Genomic DNA, 16,149 nt, shown 5'->3' with positions numbered 1-16,149 from the left:
ACATTTATTTTAGAGACATCTTTATTTGATTTTCGAATTAAATCAGCTGAATTTACCAAATCATTTCCTTATCCCTGCTACGGATTTAGATTCTTACAGTTTTTTGGACTTGTCAAAAATTTAAACCAAGTAATATCGCAGTATTGCTGCCTTTACTTCATTGAATCAGGTCACTATTCATCTGCTCAGAGGCTAGGAGGAAAGAAGAACAGGCCTTTGAAAGTGTATGAGTTTTTAAAAGTCCTTGCCCATTCGCAGAGAATATTGTCTTGTATTTTCGGATATTTGCAAGGTTGTGGATAAAAAAAAAACCCCTTATTTCAGCCTTTTCAAATGAAATGTAATCAATTTAAAAATTATATCATACTTCCTGAAATTATATCATACTTCCTTTAACTGTAAATTGTACAATTTTTAACTTCACTCAATTTTTAAAAAATCAGTTCACATTGCTGTAATGTTTTAAAAGATTTTTTTTTAACAATTCTCCCAAGTTCAATTTCTGCTACTCAGTTTTCCTCATTAAATACAGAGAGCATTCTTGCTTGCGGGTTTTGGCCATAGAGCTGATATATAAATGGAGGGAGCAAGTCGTATGTTTCTTGTCGAAAACAAGTGTACTCAACATGAGTCACGTGACTTAGGAGAATCTGAGAGAAAGAATACATTTTTGGCGACATATCGCAAATCTTGACATACTCAAAATCTGTCGCTCAATATTTTGCTTCCCGGCATTTGGTCCGGTCGATTTTCATTTTCTTCCTTCTTTTCTTGTTTTGAGAGTATCATTCTATTAAGTAAAAACCAAGCAAACTGGTTTCGAAAATAATTTTTCTTTTTCATAACATCAATAGCTGAGTTTGTTGATTTAAATCATGTTTAGTTTTTTACTTTGTTTATTTGCATTAATTAAAAGTGATTATTTTTCTTCTTTAAGTAAACATTTTATTTCTTTTATTTAACTAAAAACATCTTTTAATTTTACATTACATGTTCAAATACTTCTATCATTACCTAAAACATATAAAAAAGCTTTTATAAAAAAAGATTATAAAAGTTACCTAAGTCTTTTTTTTCCTGAATATTTTTTTTAAAAAATGCATTCATATATTCTTTTTAAAATTAAATTATAATCAAAGAATGAGGAAAATAAATATTTATTTTTGCATTAAAAATAAAAAAAGATATTAATTAAAATGTAAAATTATTTTGAAATAATTTAGAAAGAAAACAAAAAAGTACTCGTGACTGCTACGCCAGAGCCCTAACCACCATGTAATCGAGCGCTCTCCCACGGTGACACAGTATTAGTATATAAGGTACCTTGAAAGTTTCAAGGTTGGTTATTGAGCCTTAATATTTTCATGAGTGAACATTCTAAATGTATGCTACCATTATATAAAATCTCGTCCCGAACTGAATTTTAAACCTCGTGTCTTCCCCTTATTAGTATCAGTTTTAAATATTTCATTTCTGGTTTATAAAATTTTGCCTGTAACTTTGCTTCTAACTACCGCAAAAACAAAAGTCAATCATTTTTGGAATCTAAAATGTGCTGACTTCAGTGGCGGATTTCCGGAAAGGTATTCGAGCCGTTCGCCTCGTAACTTGAGACATGGGGGGGGGGGGCTTCAAAACTATATTGTAATGATGAATCGGCAGCATTTTTTTATTGCAGATTTGCTCAGAATTTTCCCTTTTACTCAGAAAAAAAAATGAAAAGAAAAAAGAAAGTAACTAAATGAAAAGGAAAAGTGTAAACCAAATATAGGGGGAAATAATTATGAATGGAAAAACTAAAAATAAATAATTTCAAAAGTAGTGATATTCAAGAAATTTCTAAGATATAAAAAATTATAAAACCTTGGGGAAAAATACCCGAAATATTAAAAACAATTATTCCAAATATATTGTAATATGGTTCGCAAAATCGTATGATGTGAACATTCTTATTAACTGAGGGAGGTATGGCATACCCGGACGAGAGACGATCTAAATGCTTTCTTTTTTTTTCGGGAACAACTGAGCAACTGTGTTTTATTTATTTGATTCACAAGGATAGTGAACTCGAATGCATTATAATAAAAATGAACTTTCTGTCAAATTTCAGATTTGTTTCTCATGATTTATTTCCAACCAGGGGGCCCAGTCCCCTGATCGCTTATGCTCGCCTACCCACAGGAGTTGCTAATGCAGTTCCCTCCTTGCCATCTACTAAACCACTTTAGTCTAGCAACAGATATATTCAGATTCAATTTATTCCAAAATATGACAAAACAATAAAAGAAATAAAAAATGTGAAGCAAACAGTACACTCACAAAGATCACCTGCATCAAAGTTCTTTGTATACACAATTAATCTTTCATTTAAATAACTATATACATTCACCAAAGAAATAAAGTTTTAAAAAAAGTGCTTTTCTCATAATTCTTCAAATTTGGGAACTATACCATACGAAAAAAAATGTGATTTTCTCTCAATTCTTCAAATTTGGAAGTTACACTACAGAAACAGAATAAGAATTTGATATGTACAAAAAAATAAATTATATATAAATTCAATCCATTCCAAAATAAGATAAAACAATGAAAGAAATAAAAAATGTAAGGCAAAAAGTACACTCGAAAATTGAACCAAATTCTCCTCTTTTAAACAGCAAGGGATAGACCATGGGATCACAACATTGGTTTAATGGAGAAATATTTTTGCAGCTATCACCTACAGGATAAATACAGATGTCTCGATTAGTAGGTGGTTCGCCATTATCTCCAACAACTATCGCACCAATTTCAGTTTTTGTAATATGTTGGTTATATCCACTTAGATCAAAATTTCTAGTCTCCATGAAAATCAAATCCTGATATTAGTAGCAGGTTTTTCTTCAATTATACCATGTATCTGCAGGTAACAATGGATGAACGGATTGATTGTTCTCAACATAGATTCCAATCTTCCCATCACAGAGAGCAAACACCCTTCATTTCTCTCCATACGTTTTTCAGTGGCTTCACTGGTAAAAACACATATAACTAACCATAGCCTGGTTTGCTAACCACTGCATAAAGGAGAAACCATGTGGTATATCTGACCATGAATCTTATAACAATATGGCTCTGTTCCAGGTTTTGATTTTGATTTGATTGTTTTTTTAGGGTGCAAGGGCCAATACTGGCCAAGTTGTGCCAAACCCGAGTTAACTTAAAATACAAAAAATATACTCATTAGAGTAAGGGTATGTGAAGTTAAAATAACAAAGTGAAAATAGAATTTTAGATATTATGCATGGAATTGATGTCAACTAAAAATGATAATACATTAATATGGAAAGGTTCGCCAATTATATCTTTCAAATTTGGATAATCACTGCCGAAATATTTTATTTTTAGAAAGTGGTATTAAGCGCATTCACATATGATATGCCGAACTGAAAAATTATAGTACTACATTTTGCACAAATTGGAGCTGTGTCTGAATGAAGTAGATGTTTGTGAGTAAAAGGAGTATGACCTATGTGAAGCCTTGTTAACACAACACTCATTCTACGGCTGAGAGAGTCATTCTTAAACCCAGAAATAAATGGTTGGATGGAAGGCAATTTATTATCAAGTTGCGAGTCCCAAATATTCTGCCATATACGAAGCGAACATTGCTTTAAAATTTGATTTAAGTCTTGAAATGGAACAAAGGTTTCTTCATTTGAATGAGCTGTTTTTGCGGCAACGTCAGCTTGATCGTTCCCAGGGATACCAACGTGTCCTGGAATCCAACAAAATAGAATATTAAAATTACGATCCAGCAATTTAAAATATAGTTTTACTGGATGAGTTCAAAAGGATGGTTTTGTCTGGATGAGTTCAAAATGGCTTCAATTGAACTTTTTGAATTGTATATATGATCTAGTCTTTCTTTGATAATATCGCTCTTAAAGCAATGTAAATGGCAAAAATCCCCGAAGTAAAAACAGAACAATTTTTTTTAGCTTCCTGGAAAGTACAATGTGGTGAAATATTTCAGCTGAGCCAACATGGACACCGATTTTGAAACCATCTGTAAAAGCAGTGCCGTATTTTTCAAACGATTGCCTATGATCACAAAAAGACTGAGCACATTTTTTTTTCTTTAGATGAAGAATATGAGGACGGAAGGTTAGTTTAGAATCAAATAAGAGGCCTAAAAATTTAACGACCGACACAACCGGAAGGGCTGTGCCTTTTAGCTGAATTTCTGGTTCGGGGTGCAAGCAAGCCACAAACTCGACAAAAATGAGTGCATTTTGTTTTTTGAATAGAAAGAACGAAACCATTGTTATCAGACCATTCCATTATAGATTTGACAGCAGCTTGGAATTGTCGTTCGATAAAGGCCTGTGAGTACTTGAAAAATTGATTTGAAAATCGTCGACAAATAATGACCCATCAAGGTTTTAGAATGGGAATAATCTTTGCTCGATTCCAGGACAATAGGAAAACATGCTCATTCCATATTCTTTTTAATAAAATTAGAAGCGAATTTAACGAATAGGAACTCAAATTTTTTATTATGTCATGATGAATGCCATCAGGTCCAAGTGATGTAGAATACGAGTTCTGCAATGCTCGCTTAAGTTCATGAAGCTGAAAATCAGCATTATAAGCATATGATGCTAATGTATTAAAATCGATTTTTCTTTTTTCTTGTTGTTTTTTATAGTAAATAAAACTTTGAGGATACGATTCTTCACTGGCTACATTAGAAAAAGCTGTACCCAATGTATTCGCTATATCTTTTGTATCAGTGATGGAATTTCCATTGCTGTGTAAGAATGCAAATTTCTGATATGATCCATTGTTCCCTAAAATTTTCCTAACTTTTTCCCACATGCGCTTGGAAGACAAATGTCCGTGGATGGAGCTAACATATTTTTGGAAGGAGTTATACTGACTCTGTCGTCTAATTCTTCTAAAAAAATATTTAGATTTTTTAAAGGCAATAAAATTTGTGGTGATAGGATATCTTCTGAATTTATCCCGAGCCTTTCTTTGTGCTTTTTTTAGCAGCAGCGCATTTTTCATTCCACCAGGATTTGTAAAACCTTGGCAAATTTCCAGAGCATTTCGGAATGACTAATTCTGAAGCTTTCATCAAGCATTTTGTTATTGGATCTACTGCATTATCAATATTTGGCTGTTTTACTATATCTTCTGTAAGTTCGGAATGAGACCTAAAAAGTTGCCAGTTGGCTTTATCAAAGATAAAACTTACAGGTCTTCTGGGAAGGCTAATATCAGATTTTGAATATTTTAAAATAATGGGAAAATGGTCACTGTTGAATAGATCATCTGAAACTGAGAAATCCCAATGGGGTACAAGTGAAGGTGAGCAAATCGCAAGATCAATGGTGTGAAAAGTTTTATTTGCTTGATGAAAGTAAGTAACGTTTGAATCACTTAAAAGACAAAGAGAATGGTCATCGATGAGTTTTTCGGTCTGTCGACCTCTTGCATTTGTATTTGTGCTACCCTAAAGCGTATTATGCCCATTAAAATCTCCAAGAATAATAAAGGGAGCTGGTAACTGTTTGATAAGATCCTCAAGATCTTTCTGGTGAATGGTGTCATTAGGCGGAAGGTATACAAAGCAGACGGCAATTACAGATTTGATCTGAATTTGTACAGCTGCAGCCTGTAGTGGAGAAGGAATATCAAGATTCTTGAACGGAAAACAGCTGGGTATGAAAGTAGCCACACCTTCAGAAGTACAAACATTTTGTAAATATTCTTTCCTATTTATTTTATAATTTTTTAATCTCGCATCAGTGATAGGGTTGAGATGTGTTTCTTGGATCCCTAAGCATACTTGTTGATTAGGGATTGCAATACCGGTATACCGTGATACCGAATACCGGTATTTTGAGCCATTTGTACAATTTTGTAATACCGGTATTCACAAGTTTAAATACCGGTTTTTCGGTATTTACTAGAAATTTGTAAAATTTCTCCACTATATGTTCAGGGATCACGAACATAGCAAAATAGTATGCGTTTTTGTTTTTATGTCTCCATAACGGGCGAAATTAATTAGCTAATTAACGACTTAATTAATTGCTTAAATCTAAATTAGCGAAACATGGATTATCCCTGAAAGAAAATATTGCATTTTTAACGACTGATGGAGCAATAGTTATGAAAAAAGTTAGAAAGTTGATTGGTGCAAATCAGCAGTTGTGCTATGCACATGGAATTCAGTTAGGAGTAATAGATGTATTATACCAAAAAAATAAAGAACAGAAGAATCCAAATACTGTGGATATAGAAATTTTGGATTCCAACTTTGAAAAGAGTACGAGTGAGAGTGATATTGACAATGAAGATAATGACAATTTAATTGTTGAAGAAGATATTGTTAATGAGGATGAAATATTAACCTATCAAGAATTGCTTCCTATAATTTATAAAATTCGAAAAATTGTTAAGATATTTAAACGTTCTCCTATAAAAAGGATATTTTACTAAAATCTATACTAACTGAAAATAAAACAGAATATATGTTAATATTAGATTCTAAAACACGTTGGAATAGTTTACTCCTAATGATGGAACGATTTTTGAAACTGAGAAATCCAATCCAATCAATAATCGACTTAAACCTGTAAATTAATTTTTCAGATAGTGAATTCCACTTAATCAGAACTGCATCAGCTCTACTTCCAATAAAACTGACTATTGAGGCATTGTGTCGGAGAGATTCTAATTTATTAACAGCTAATGCAACAATAAATTTCATGTTGCAGTCACTGAAAGAACAGCACACATCACTTCTTCTTCTTGCGTACAGCCGACCACCCCGCCACCACTGAACGTAGCAGTATCGACAGGAGCACACATCACTATCTGAAGAATTATATATTACATTGAAAAATCGCACAGAAGAAAGGCATACCGAAATAGAAAATGTCTTATGGTATTTACATAATTATAATGATTTTAAAAATGAAAAGGGAAAAGAAGAAAAGAAAATAACCAATTCAGATCTGATTAAGTTTACAGTAAATTTTCTTTAAATTTTTTACCCACAAACCTATTCATACTCGGTTTAGTTATCGAAAGATTATGATGACACTAATGTCGATAGTGAAAAGGAATTGTCTCTTGAACAAAAATTAGAATTAGTGATAAATAAAAAAAATTTCAATAAACCAAAATACAATCAGTTATATCCAAAAACTATCCGACGAGAAATTGTTTTATTTGAAGATGAGGGATTTACAGGTAAATACTTGGAAAAAATATATCGCGCATTGCTAACTAGTGTAGATGACGAAAGAGCGTTTCCGAAAGATGGTAATTGTTGCACAAAATTACTTTTCAGGTTTAATTACAGTACAATTGATGCATTATGTTTTTTAAGATGACATTTTAAAAATTTGTAATAGTACCACAGACTAAATAGTGATATTTACACAATTTGCGATTTAAATAAGATGTTTCTTTACTTTTTTGTGATTCTTTATATACTGTTATAATTTATAAGTTACATTTTTTTTTGTGATAGTTACACTCTCTAACAAAACTGGCAAATAAAACAAAGAAACATCTGTGTTTTCTTTCTTTTTCTAAAATTTCTAATACCGGTATTAAGATCCAAAAAATATCGAATACCAGTATTGAAATTTTGTTCCGATATTGCAATCCCTATTGTTGATATTTACTCAAAATAGATTTGATATCATTGGAATGGGTGCGGTAGCCATTACAGTTCCAAGAGATTAAATGGATAGCCATTATTTGGAGGGTTTTTTTTTTTTTTTCTTTTTTTAAAATTTTGATTTAAAAAGTTCGGATGTCATGCGAGTAGAATCAGAATTTAATTTGTTCTCATCCATGCTACTTATAGAATAGTCTGACGGATGAATTTTCAGCGGTTCTTCCTTTTTCTCGATTTGATGTTTTTTATTTTCTTTTTCAAGACGTTGATGAGCTTTTACTTTATTCAAAATCTTTTTCCGCTTAACTTTTTTAGAAGGCTCGGGGGGATTTTCTTCATACGATCTTTTTATCTCAAGAAGTGCGAGCCAATCACTTCTTTTTACTGTTACAGTATCTGGGTTGGTATTTGCAGGTGTGACAAGATTATTAACAGTCGGTTTAGGTATTGGCTGCGAATTTCGTTCAGTTGTTGTGTTTAATGCAGCAGAATACGAGAAACCTGGTTTGGGTGTTCTGTCTGTGACTATTTTTCGAGCTTCTGGAAAAGGTATGTTTTTTGTGATTTTAACTGTTTGTATTTCTTTTTCTTCTTTGTAACGTGGGCGTGATCGGAAGTATGCTGGATGGTCACCGCTACAATTGAAACATTTTGGTGGTGTCGAAGTGCAATTGTTACTATTATGATCAGGAAGGGAGCATCGAACACAAATTTCTTTGTCTCCCCTGCATGCCGTTATGGTGTGTTCAAATTTCTGACATTTGAAACATCGGATGGGATTCGGTATGTATGGTTTTAACAGAACAGTTTATATAGGTTATTTTCACAGATTTTGGTAAAACAGGAGTGTTGAATGTCAAGATAAGGTGCTTTTTAGGAGGATTTGATTGTTTTTTTAATCGTAATTCTACGAACAGCTATTACATTTGGTTCTTTGAGGCAATTTAGGATGTCTTCCTCAAGGTCTGTCTGAAATTCTCGTTCCGATATAACTCCTCTGGAATGATTTAAAGATCGATGGGCTGCAACAGTGACTTGGGTTTCCCCTACATTTTTAGTTTTTCAATGTTTTCTGATTGCTTTTTATTTTTCACTTCTATAAGAAGGTTACCATTAAACAATTTTTTTTTATATTGCTAACTTCTCCAATGAGACAAGTTATACATTTGTGAATAACAATTTGCGAAACAAATTTCAATGAACTTTTCTCAGCACTTATAACAAAAAATTTATAAAAAGTATTACAATGGTTAGAAACAGTAGAAGCCATGCGACTTAGAGAAGGATTCGGGCCGACGGCACCGCCCACCACGGAGCCCAACAAAGGATGGCAGCCACCGGCTCCAGACATTCCCAGCCTCGGCGCTTACCATGGTGCTAGCCGGAACCTATACGCTGAGAGTCACCCCCGGGGACAGTGACCACCCTTAACGCCAAGCCCAAGAAGTGACCCCTACGCTTGATCCCCTTGAGCAGCCTAGTCAAATATCTGGGATACCGGCCGATTGATACATCAGGGACCGAAATGTACCACCCGACTAAAGGATCGCCACGCACGGCGAATACATGGGGTTTTTGGCTGTCCATGAGAAGCAAGAAGCAAACAGAGCGGCGACGACTTCTGATGGAGAGCTCCCTCGCCTACCGTCGAGGGATGGAAGAATGAAGAAAACAGAAGGGGAAGGGTGGATTTAAAGAGAGAAGGGGGAAAAGAAGAGAAAAGGGATAGGGGAGAGTAGGAAGAGAGAAGAAAGAGTAAAAATCCCAGGGTATCTCGGGATTGGCACACCCGTACCCGGTATCGGAACATTTGCGCTCGGTAAATCATTCCCTACCCCTGTTGCTGTCATAGGTTTACTGGGATTTGGACCTTTGGCAAGAAAACTTGGCGCGGGTGACGGTTTTTAGTTTTCCATAGCTGCATTTCCGATCGGGCTTATTGGTGATAATGGAATGGCGATAATTTTTGTAAAATTTTTTTCAAAGGTTAATGTAAAAGGATAAATATGTAAACGGATTACAAAGGGTAATTGAAAGGACCTATGAAAAAATTTAAAATTCTTAATTCATCGGAGCTTTTATTGACTCCAGTAACATAAATTGTAATTGTTTAGTTCATTTAGACCATTTTGTTAGTAGATGCGTGCCCCTGATTAAAATTGACTGATGGGCGCTGATTACAGTGACTATCCAATAGATAAGTAAACCCTGTTTACCTTAAATTTAATTGTTTGATTTAATTAATAATATAGATATTGTAAAAGTTCATAGAAATCTTTTCCTCCATTTACTTTTTAGAAAATATATTTCAAATTTGTTCGCTTCATACAGACACTAGCAGAAATTTACACTTTTATATATTTAATTTACAATAATATTTGATTTATGTTTTTAATTTGAACTTCTTTCAATGTGATGGCAATAGGTGGATAACAGCTAATTTTTTCCCACTGACGTGCTCATGCAGATTAAATTTTATTTTTATTTTGTGCGAAGTACATTGTTGAAAAATATGGTTAAAATGTTTCTTTAAAAACACGTTAAAAACCAAAACTTAATTTGTAGATTAAAGCATTGGTATCATTAAAAAGATAATTTTTTTAGCTTTATCTTGATGCAAAAATCAATTTTGTGTTTTAATATTTTCGGAAGTTATAGCGTTGTAATTTTTAGAAAGTGTATCCATTTTTAAATCTTGTTACTCCTTAATGTAACAAATTATTGTATGTATAAGGGTCAATGTCAGTGAAATGAATTAATATTAGATAAGTATATTATCTGTAATGCTCATAAACAATGCTGATTGAGAAAATTTTCGTATTAGTTGAAATTTAAACACTTTCGTTTTTCAAGTTCCCATTTTTTGTTGAGATTACTGAAAATTAAAAAAGACGCATTGTGCAAAAAGCGGAATAGTATACGGTTTTAAGAACAATAGTAAATGTTACATGTCCAATAGAATTTGAAGTTAAATATGCTCTTGTGAGTAAGCGATCAATGCCAAGTTAAGTAAACTTTAGCAACCATAAATCTGAATTATAAAACTAAGTTGGCCATTGCTTTCATAAAAACTTTTAAAAAAATGCTTTTTAATGTGTATTAGCATTTGTGTAACAATATATTTTGCAGCTATTTTTCTTCAATTCATGGTTATATAGGAGTAATCATAATTTCTATTTTGAAAAAAGCAACATTACTACCAAGTTATTCAATGAATCTCTCAAAACTTTTTTTAAAATTTTAATTACATACAAATGAACAAAAAATGCTGTTAAGCTTTCAGAAATGCGGAACAGTCTTGACTATGCTGAATGTCAGAGAGATAAATGTTTGCAGTTAGTTTATTTTTTTATTTCTTTATTTATTTTTTGTTAAATGTAAGTGACCATATTATGCATATTGTGAATGCATATTAAAAAAAAGAATTATTTAGAAATTATATTCATTTTTTTTAAATTCACCTTTTTATTATTTTCATATTATTTTTTTATGTATAAGTAAAAATTATAACAATTCCTAGATGAATATTCAGTCTGAAATATTCCAGAACTTTAATACGAAATAACGAAATATACAAAAATTCAATTTAATTTTGTTCGTTTCTTTCTCAATTAAACCTATTTAATATTTTTTGAATAAATAATTTACTTATAAAATTCGAAAAAAAATTAGGGACATTTTATTAAAATTCGCTGTTAGTACTAAAACTATTGAGAGAAAGGATTGAGCCATTCTTTTGGGATGAATCCGAGGTCTTACAATTTCATAGGCACATAGATGTTGGCCGATTCTCCTGGATTGAAAAATTAATAAAAGCAATTATTGATAAAAATAAAATCGTGTCAAACGAAATACTACAAACATTGAATTACTCCTTCTAAATTACAGAATTCGGTAATGTTAATTAACAGAATTATAGAGAGCAAGTAAATGTCCCAAAATCGAAGTGCTTCAATAATTAATCAGTGATGAGTTCTATGTTCTAAGAGCCCTTCTAACATTCACGCGGGCCTCAGTATGATTTTCTGTGCAAGCAGAGAAAATCTAAAATATCCAACTCAAAGAGTATTTTTTCCAAACAAGTTTGGGTGACTCATTAACCCCACCAAACCCCTCTCGTGATGTACAAAGACAGTGACCTCTTCAGAGAGTAAGGGAAAGTTTTATTGGTTAATCGTTTTATTGGGGGTGGTTGATGGGTCAGTTGACCGCACAGTTTGGCGTACATTGTAAAATCGCCAAATCTTACATGCAAAGATAAAGTTTATAATTTGGTAGTCTTTCTTGACACTTGAGCGGAAAGGGGGAAATTTATCGAGCGCAAGTGACATAGAAGCCCGTACCCACTTAAAGAAGGTGAACCCCTGAGGGGCCTCTGTTCTAGGAGGAGGTTTCATTTGAACTCCCTTGGAAGCAAAAGCTGAAACAGAATTATATTCTCTTATATGCTTCCGATAGTTTCTTCCTTCGATTGAATCACTGATCAGCAAGTCTTTCAATATTTCTGGGGGATTCAACAGATGTTCCAAAATAATTTTTTGATCATGACAATTTTGTGTATTTTCCACTTGAATTTACTTCTTTTCCCTGTAACATGCCTGGTAAAAAGAAGAGAGTCCTGACATAGTTCCACAATTATGCTTCTGTAGTTCGAAAACTTCGTCTCGTAAACATAAACGTTCAACCCCATCTCGTTCATTACGACTGGATCTGAGCAATTCTGAACGATTCTTGAGCATTTTCTTTCGACCTGTCTTCTCTTTATCGACGATTTCGTTTTAAAATCGATACGGCACGACTTAAACCCATCGTAGAATTTTGTAAGTTTTTGAACTGTTAATTTTTTATTTAAAAAATTTTCAAACCGATGCAGGAATAGCATTCGCTTGAAATCTTAAGAAACCGCGTGTTGATGTTCCCGGGCGAGGTCGAAATGTTGCCAAATGGTGATTAGCAAATTCGGCCTGATTTTGCGTTCACGTAAGCGTTTACATATATATAGAGAGATGAAAAACAGTTGTCAACAATCAGAACACACTGCGCATCCGTGAATTTTCTAGGGGATCACCAGTTGGTCACACATTTGCATTACCCAGTTGGGTAATGCAAATGTGTGAATTTTCTACACTATTTGGGGTAACGCAATGCATATTAGAAATTTTTAATTTCCTTTATTCTGTTTTATTTTAATTCAAAAGTACTTCAGAATGAATCCGAAAGATCGATTAATTAATAATGTTTAGTTTTAAATGCATTAACACTAAGAAAATAAACAGAATTGTTTTAAATAATCGATCGAAAACATGTTAAGAATAACCTCGTTAGCGTAAGGAAAAAAAAAAAAAAAAAAAAAAAAAAACTGAAGCCTTACTCATTTGGAGTGTCAAGTGTTGCCAAGCGGCGATTAACAAATTCGGTCTGATTTTGCTTTCACTTAAGTGTTTTGTATATAGATTGAATGACAAAAAATATTCAGCAAAGGATTTTTTTATCGTTAGAAACTTAAATACTTTGATTTTCTTGGAAAAAAAAACAGTCAAGGTAAAAAATGAATCTTGGGCGAACAGAATTTTACCTTGGTTCCGAAGAAAAACGGATATTACTAACACAGGTTCTTTCTAGTCCGCTAACTATGAAAATAAGTAAATTGGCTCTGTTCTAACAAGAATGAAACAAAGCCGCAAGACTTCTGTTTTTGCTTTTCTTTTTGAAATGATTCATTCTTCATTCACTCGATCAGACTGAAAACACCTTTGCAATTCAAGTTTCCTTCATTTTTTTCAATTAATTTTTTGAAAATCAACTAAATAATAAAATAATTTTTTCATAACCGCAATTATAAGATCTTTCAATTTTCTTGAAGTAGGAACAAGAAATTATTTTCAGTTCAAAATTTAAGTTTAGAAATTTTTAAAGTCATTTGACTTCCTTATGTGCATTTAACAATTTTATCTCTGTTTTTCAACTGAATAACTTTTGTTTCTTGTTGAAAAATCACACCTTTCATCTTTTTCCAGGATTTTTTATATTAACAGCGGCAAAGGTGTTTGAAAATTTTAACTTCCTATCATTTTATTTGATTTCAGCAAATGTTTCCCGCAATTTCGCCAAGAATGGCTTTTGCCCCGAAAAAAAATCAAAAACTAAAAAATACCAAATCAAGATCAAATCTTTTAATAGAAAGCTACCATTTTAGCTTAAAGATCGCATAGCGAATCATTCCTCTGTCTTGTTACAATTTTTAATAGCATTGTTTCTCGAACTCTGCTAAATCTGAAAAGTGGATCTAATTTTTTTTTTTTTTTTTTTTTTTTTTTTGGTGGTTTGGTCGTTTCTTGTACATGGGAATGCAAAAAGTTCGATTTCGAATATTTCTTTGAATGTCTCAAAGTTTTTTATCGAATTAAAAGTCCCGTTGTAAATTTACTTCTGCTTCTGATCCACTGAAAAAACTCTTAACTTGCCAATGCACACCAAGTTGTAAAAATTATTATTCCAGGTGTTTTTTTTTCCTTTTATTCTGGTTTACTATTTTAAATATTTATCCGAAAATATTAGTAAGACAAAACCTTATTGAATTTATGCGCTTTATATTTTCAGGGAGCCATCTGACGCAGAGCCCATCATTAAGGGAAGTGGGCTGCAGGTGAAGTATCCGAATTTCAAAGAGATGCTCCAGCTCATCAACGAATGTACTTTCCTCGAGAAACCAGCAGCGAATTCCACTGACAACACCACGAGCTCCCTGGAGGTGGTATCCACGTGGTCAGCCTGGTCGTTGTGGAATGGAATACTCCCCGGTAGGTAAGAGAACTTTACGGAGTACTCTAGTGCAGTCTTCTTTACGCATCTCTTTTAGGATACTCTAATGAAATGCTTTTAATAACGTTTGTTGGATGTCATCGCTTAACAAGCAACGCCACCTACCTCACTTTCTCAGTGCAAGCAAAAACAGAATTTCTCGCAACCATTGAGGAATACTTTTTTAATTTTTTTTTTTTTTCGCATCTAATGCGAAGATCAAACTATATTTTTTTTACCTGCTATGGAGGAAACAAAATCCAGAAATACTCGTTATGGGTTGTGCAAAAGGCAATTATTTCTTCCTTCCGTAAAACTTGGAAAGTTGAGACAAGTGGCACTGTTTGTTGAGAGACTGTTTTATTTCACACAACATTCATTAAACTTCCTGTCCTTATTTATTTTCAAAATTTTTGAATGGGGCATTTGTTTTCACCTCTTAAAGCAGTTATTAAGCAGTCAATATATCTATTCTTTTGATGGCACTTCGGAACAAAAGTCTGCATGTATATGGCGCACTTTAAAACGGACGGCGAATGTCACTGTCGTCTCGAGGATGCTCTGAACAGGGGGAAAGCATGCTGACTCATATGACGACTCAATTATCCGCCTACGATTCGAAATTACGAAGCATTTTCTAGATAATCAAGTGTTGTTCCTAAAAGCGAAATCTAACAAACTATATTCGCCATAAATTTCCAGAACATGGGGGAAGAAAAGATAATAGATTCTCCGAGTACGAATTTTTGACGGAACAGCGCTAACACAAAATGCTGATGCTTTATTTTTATATTTTAAAAATAAATATAGCAGGGCTGAAAGCAAATAAAATATTTTTCGCAACCTTTTATCCTTACTCTTCTGCGGACCTTGAACAAATTCTGCAGCATGAAAGCAAACTAACTGCAATATTAATCATCGCGTTTGCAAGAAATTTCTTTTTGTCAACAAAACATTAGAAGAGTCCTTCCGACAATGACTTCTTGCCAGATAATTTGCTGATTTTCGACATCAATGCTGAGTTTGTTGTTTTTCATGCGAAAATTGTTGAAGAGTTTAGAGAATTTGTGAAAAACATCAATGATAGGGTAACATTTTGTTCCAATTAAAAAATATGCTCTTATAAGTACTCAAGCACTGTGGCTAATGAGCGTCAGGCGCCACGAGTCAAAACATTTTCATTTTCATTTTTTAATATCGCGATAGACTAAGTCATTTCAGAAATATTTAAAATTCATTATTTACTCTAATTCAAAAGCCAAATTCATATAAAATAATCTTTAATGAATTCTAGATAGACATCATAGGTCCGAGGCAGAAATCCACCTGTTAAAAAAAGCATCTTCGTATGAAAATGTCTTTTCCAATTGCACTGAATAGTAATTTATTTTCAATTTGTACATACTTAAGCAGTTTTTAGCAGCTATCAGTCAATAAAATTTTTCCTTTTCCAGAGAACCATAGGAATTAAGTTAGCTATTTTTAACAATCGTTTCCCATTTTCATGCGATGCACTGCTATGTGGTGAGGAAATTTCGAGAGCTCAGATATCGCCATCCTCATCTGCAAGCGGTCTTAAAGCACCCATGCTCCAAATTGACCATAATTTAACCGAAATCTCCTTTGTTGAGTCACTGAGTAATGTATTTTCAAGTTGTCCGCTT

The 16,149-nt window shown here is 33.0% G+C and overlaps 1 protein-coding gene across 2 annotated transcripts in view; it reads left to right on the top strand.

The window, feature by feature from the left end:
• Positions 1-16,149, top strand: part of LOC129965445 (phospholipase A2-like) — a 59,310-nt gene that overhangs the window by 23,914 nt on the left and 19,247 nt on the right. For both annotated transcript variants that reach the window (XM_056079312.1, XM_056079313.1), the window contains exon 2: positions 14,285-14,484. In XM_056079312.1, coding sequence (XP_055935287.1) covers positions 14,285-14,484 — 200 coding nt within the window. The remainder of the gene's footprint in view (positions 1-14,284; positions 14,485-16,149) is intronic.

The sequence above is a fragment of the Argiope bruennichi genome, chromosome 4, assembly GCF_947563725.1.
Source record: "Argiope bruennichi chromosome 4, qqArgBrue1.1, whole genome shotgun sequence".
In the NCBI taxonomy this organism is placed as follows: Eukaryota; Metazoa; Arthropoda; class Arachnida; order Araneae; family Araneidae; genus Argiope; species Argiope bruennichi.
The sequence above is the reverse complement of the archived record's forward strand: the minus strand, read 5'-3'. Positions and strand labels throughout refer to the sequence as shown.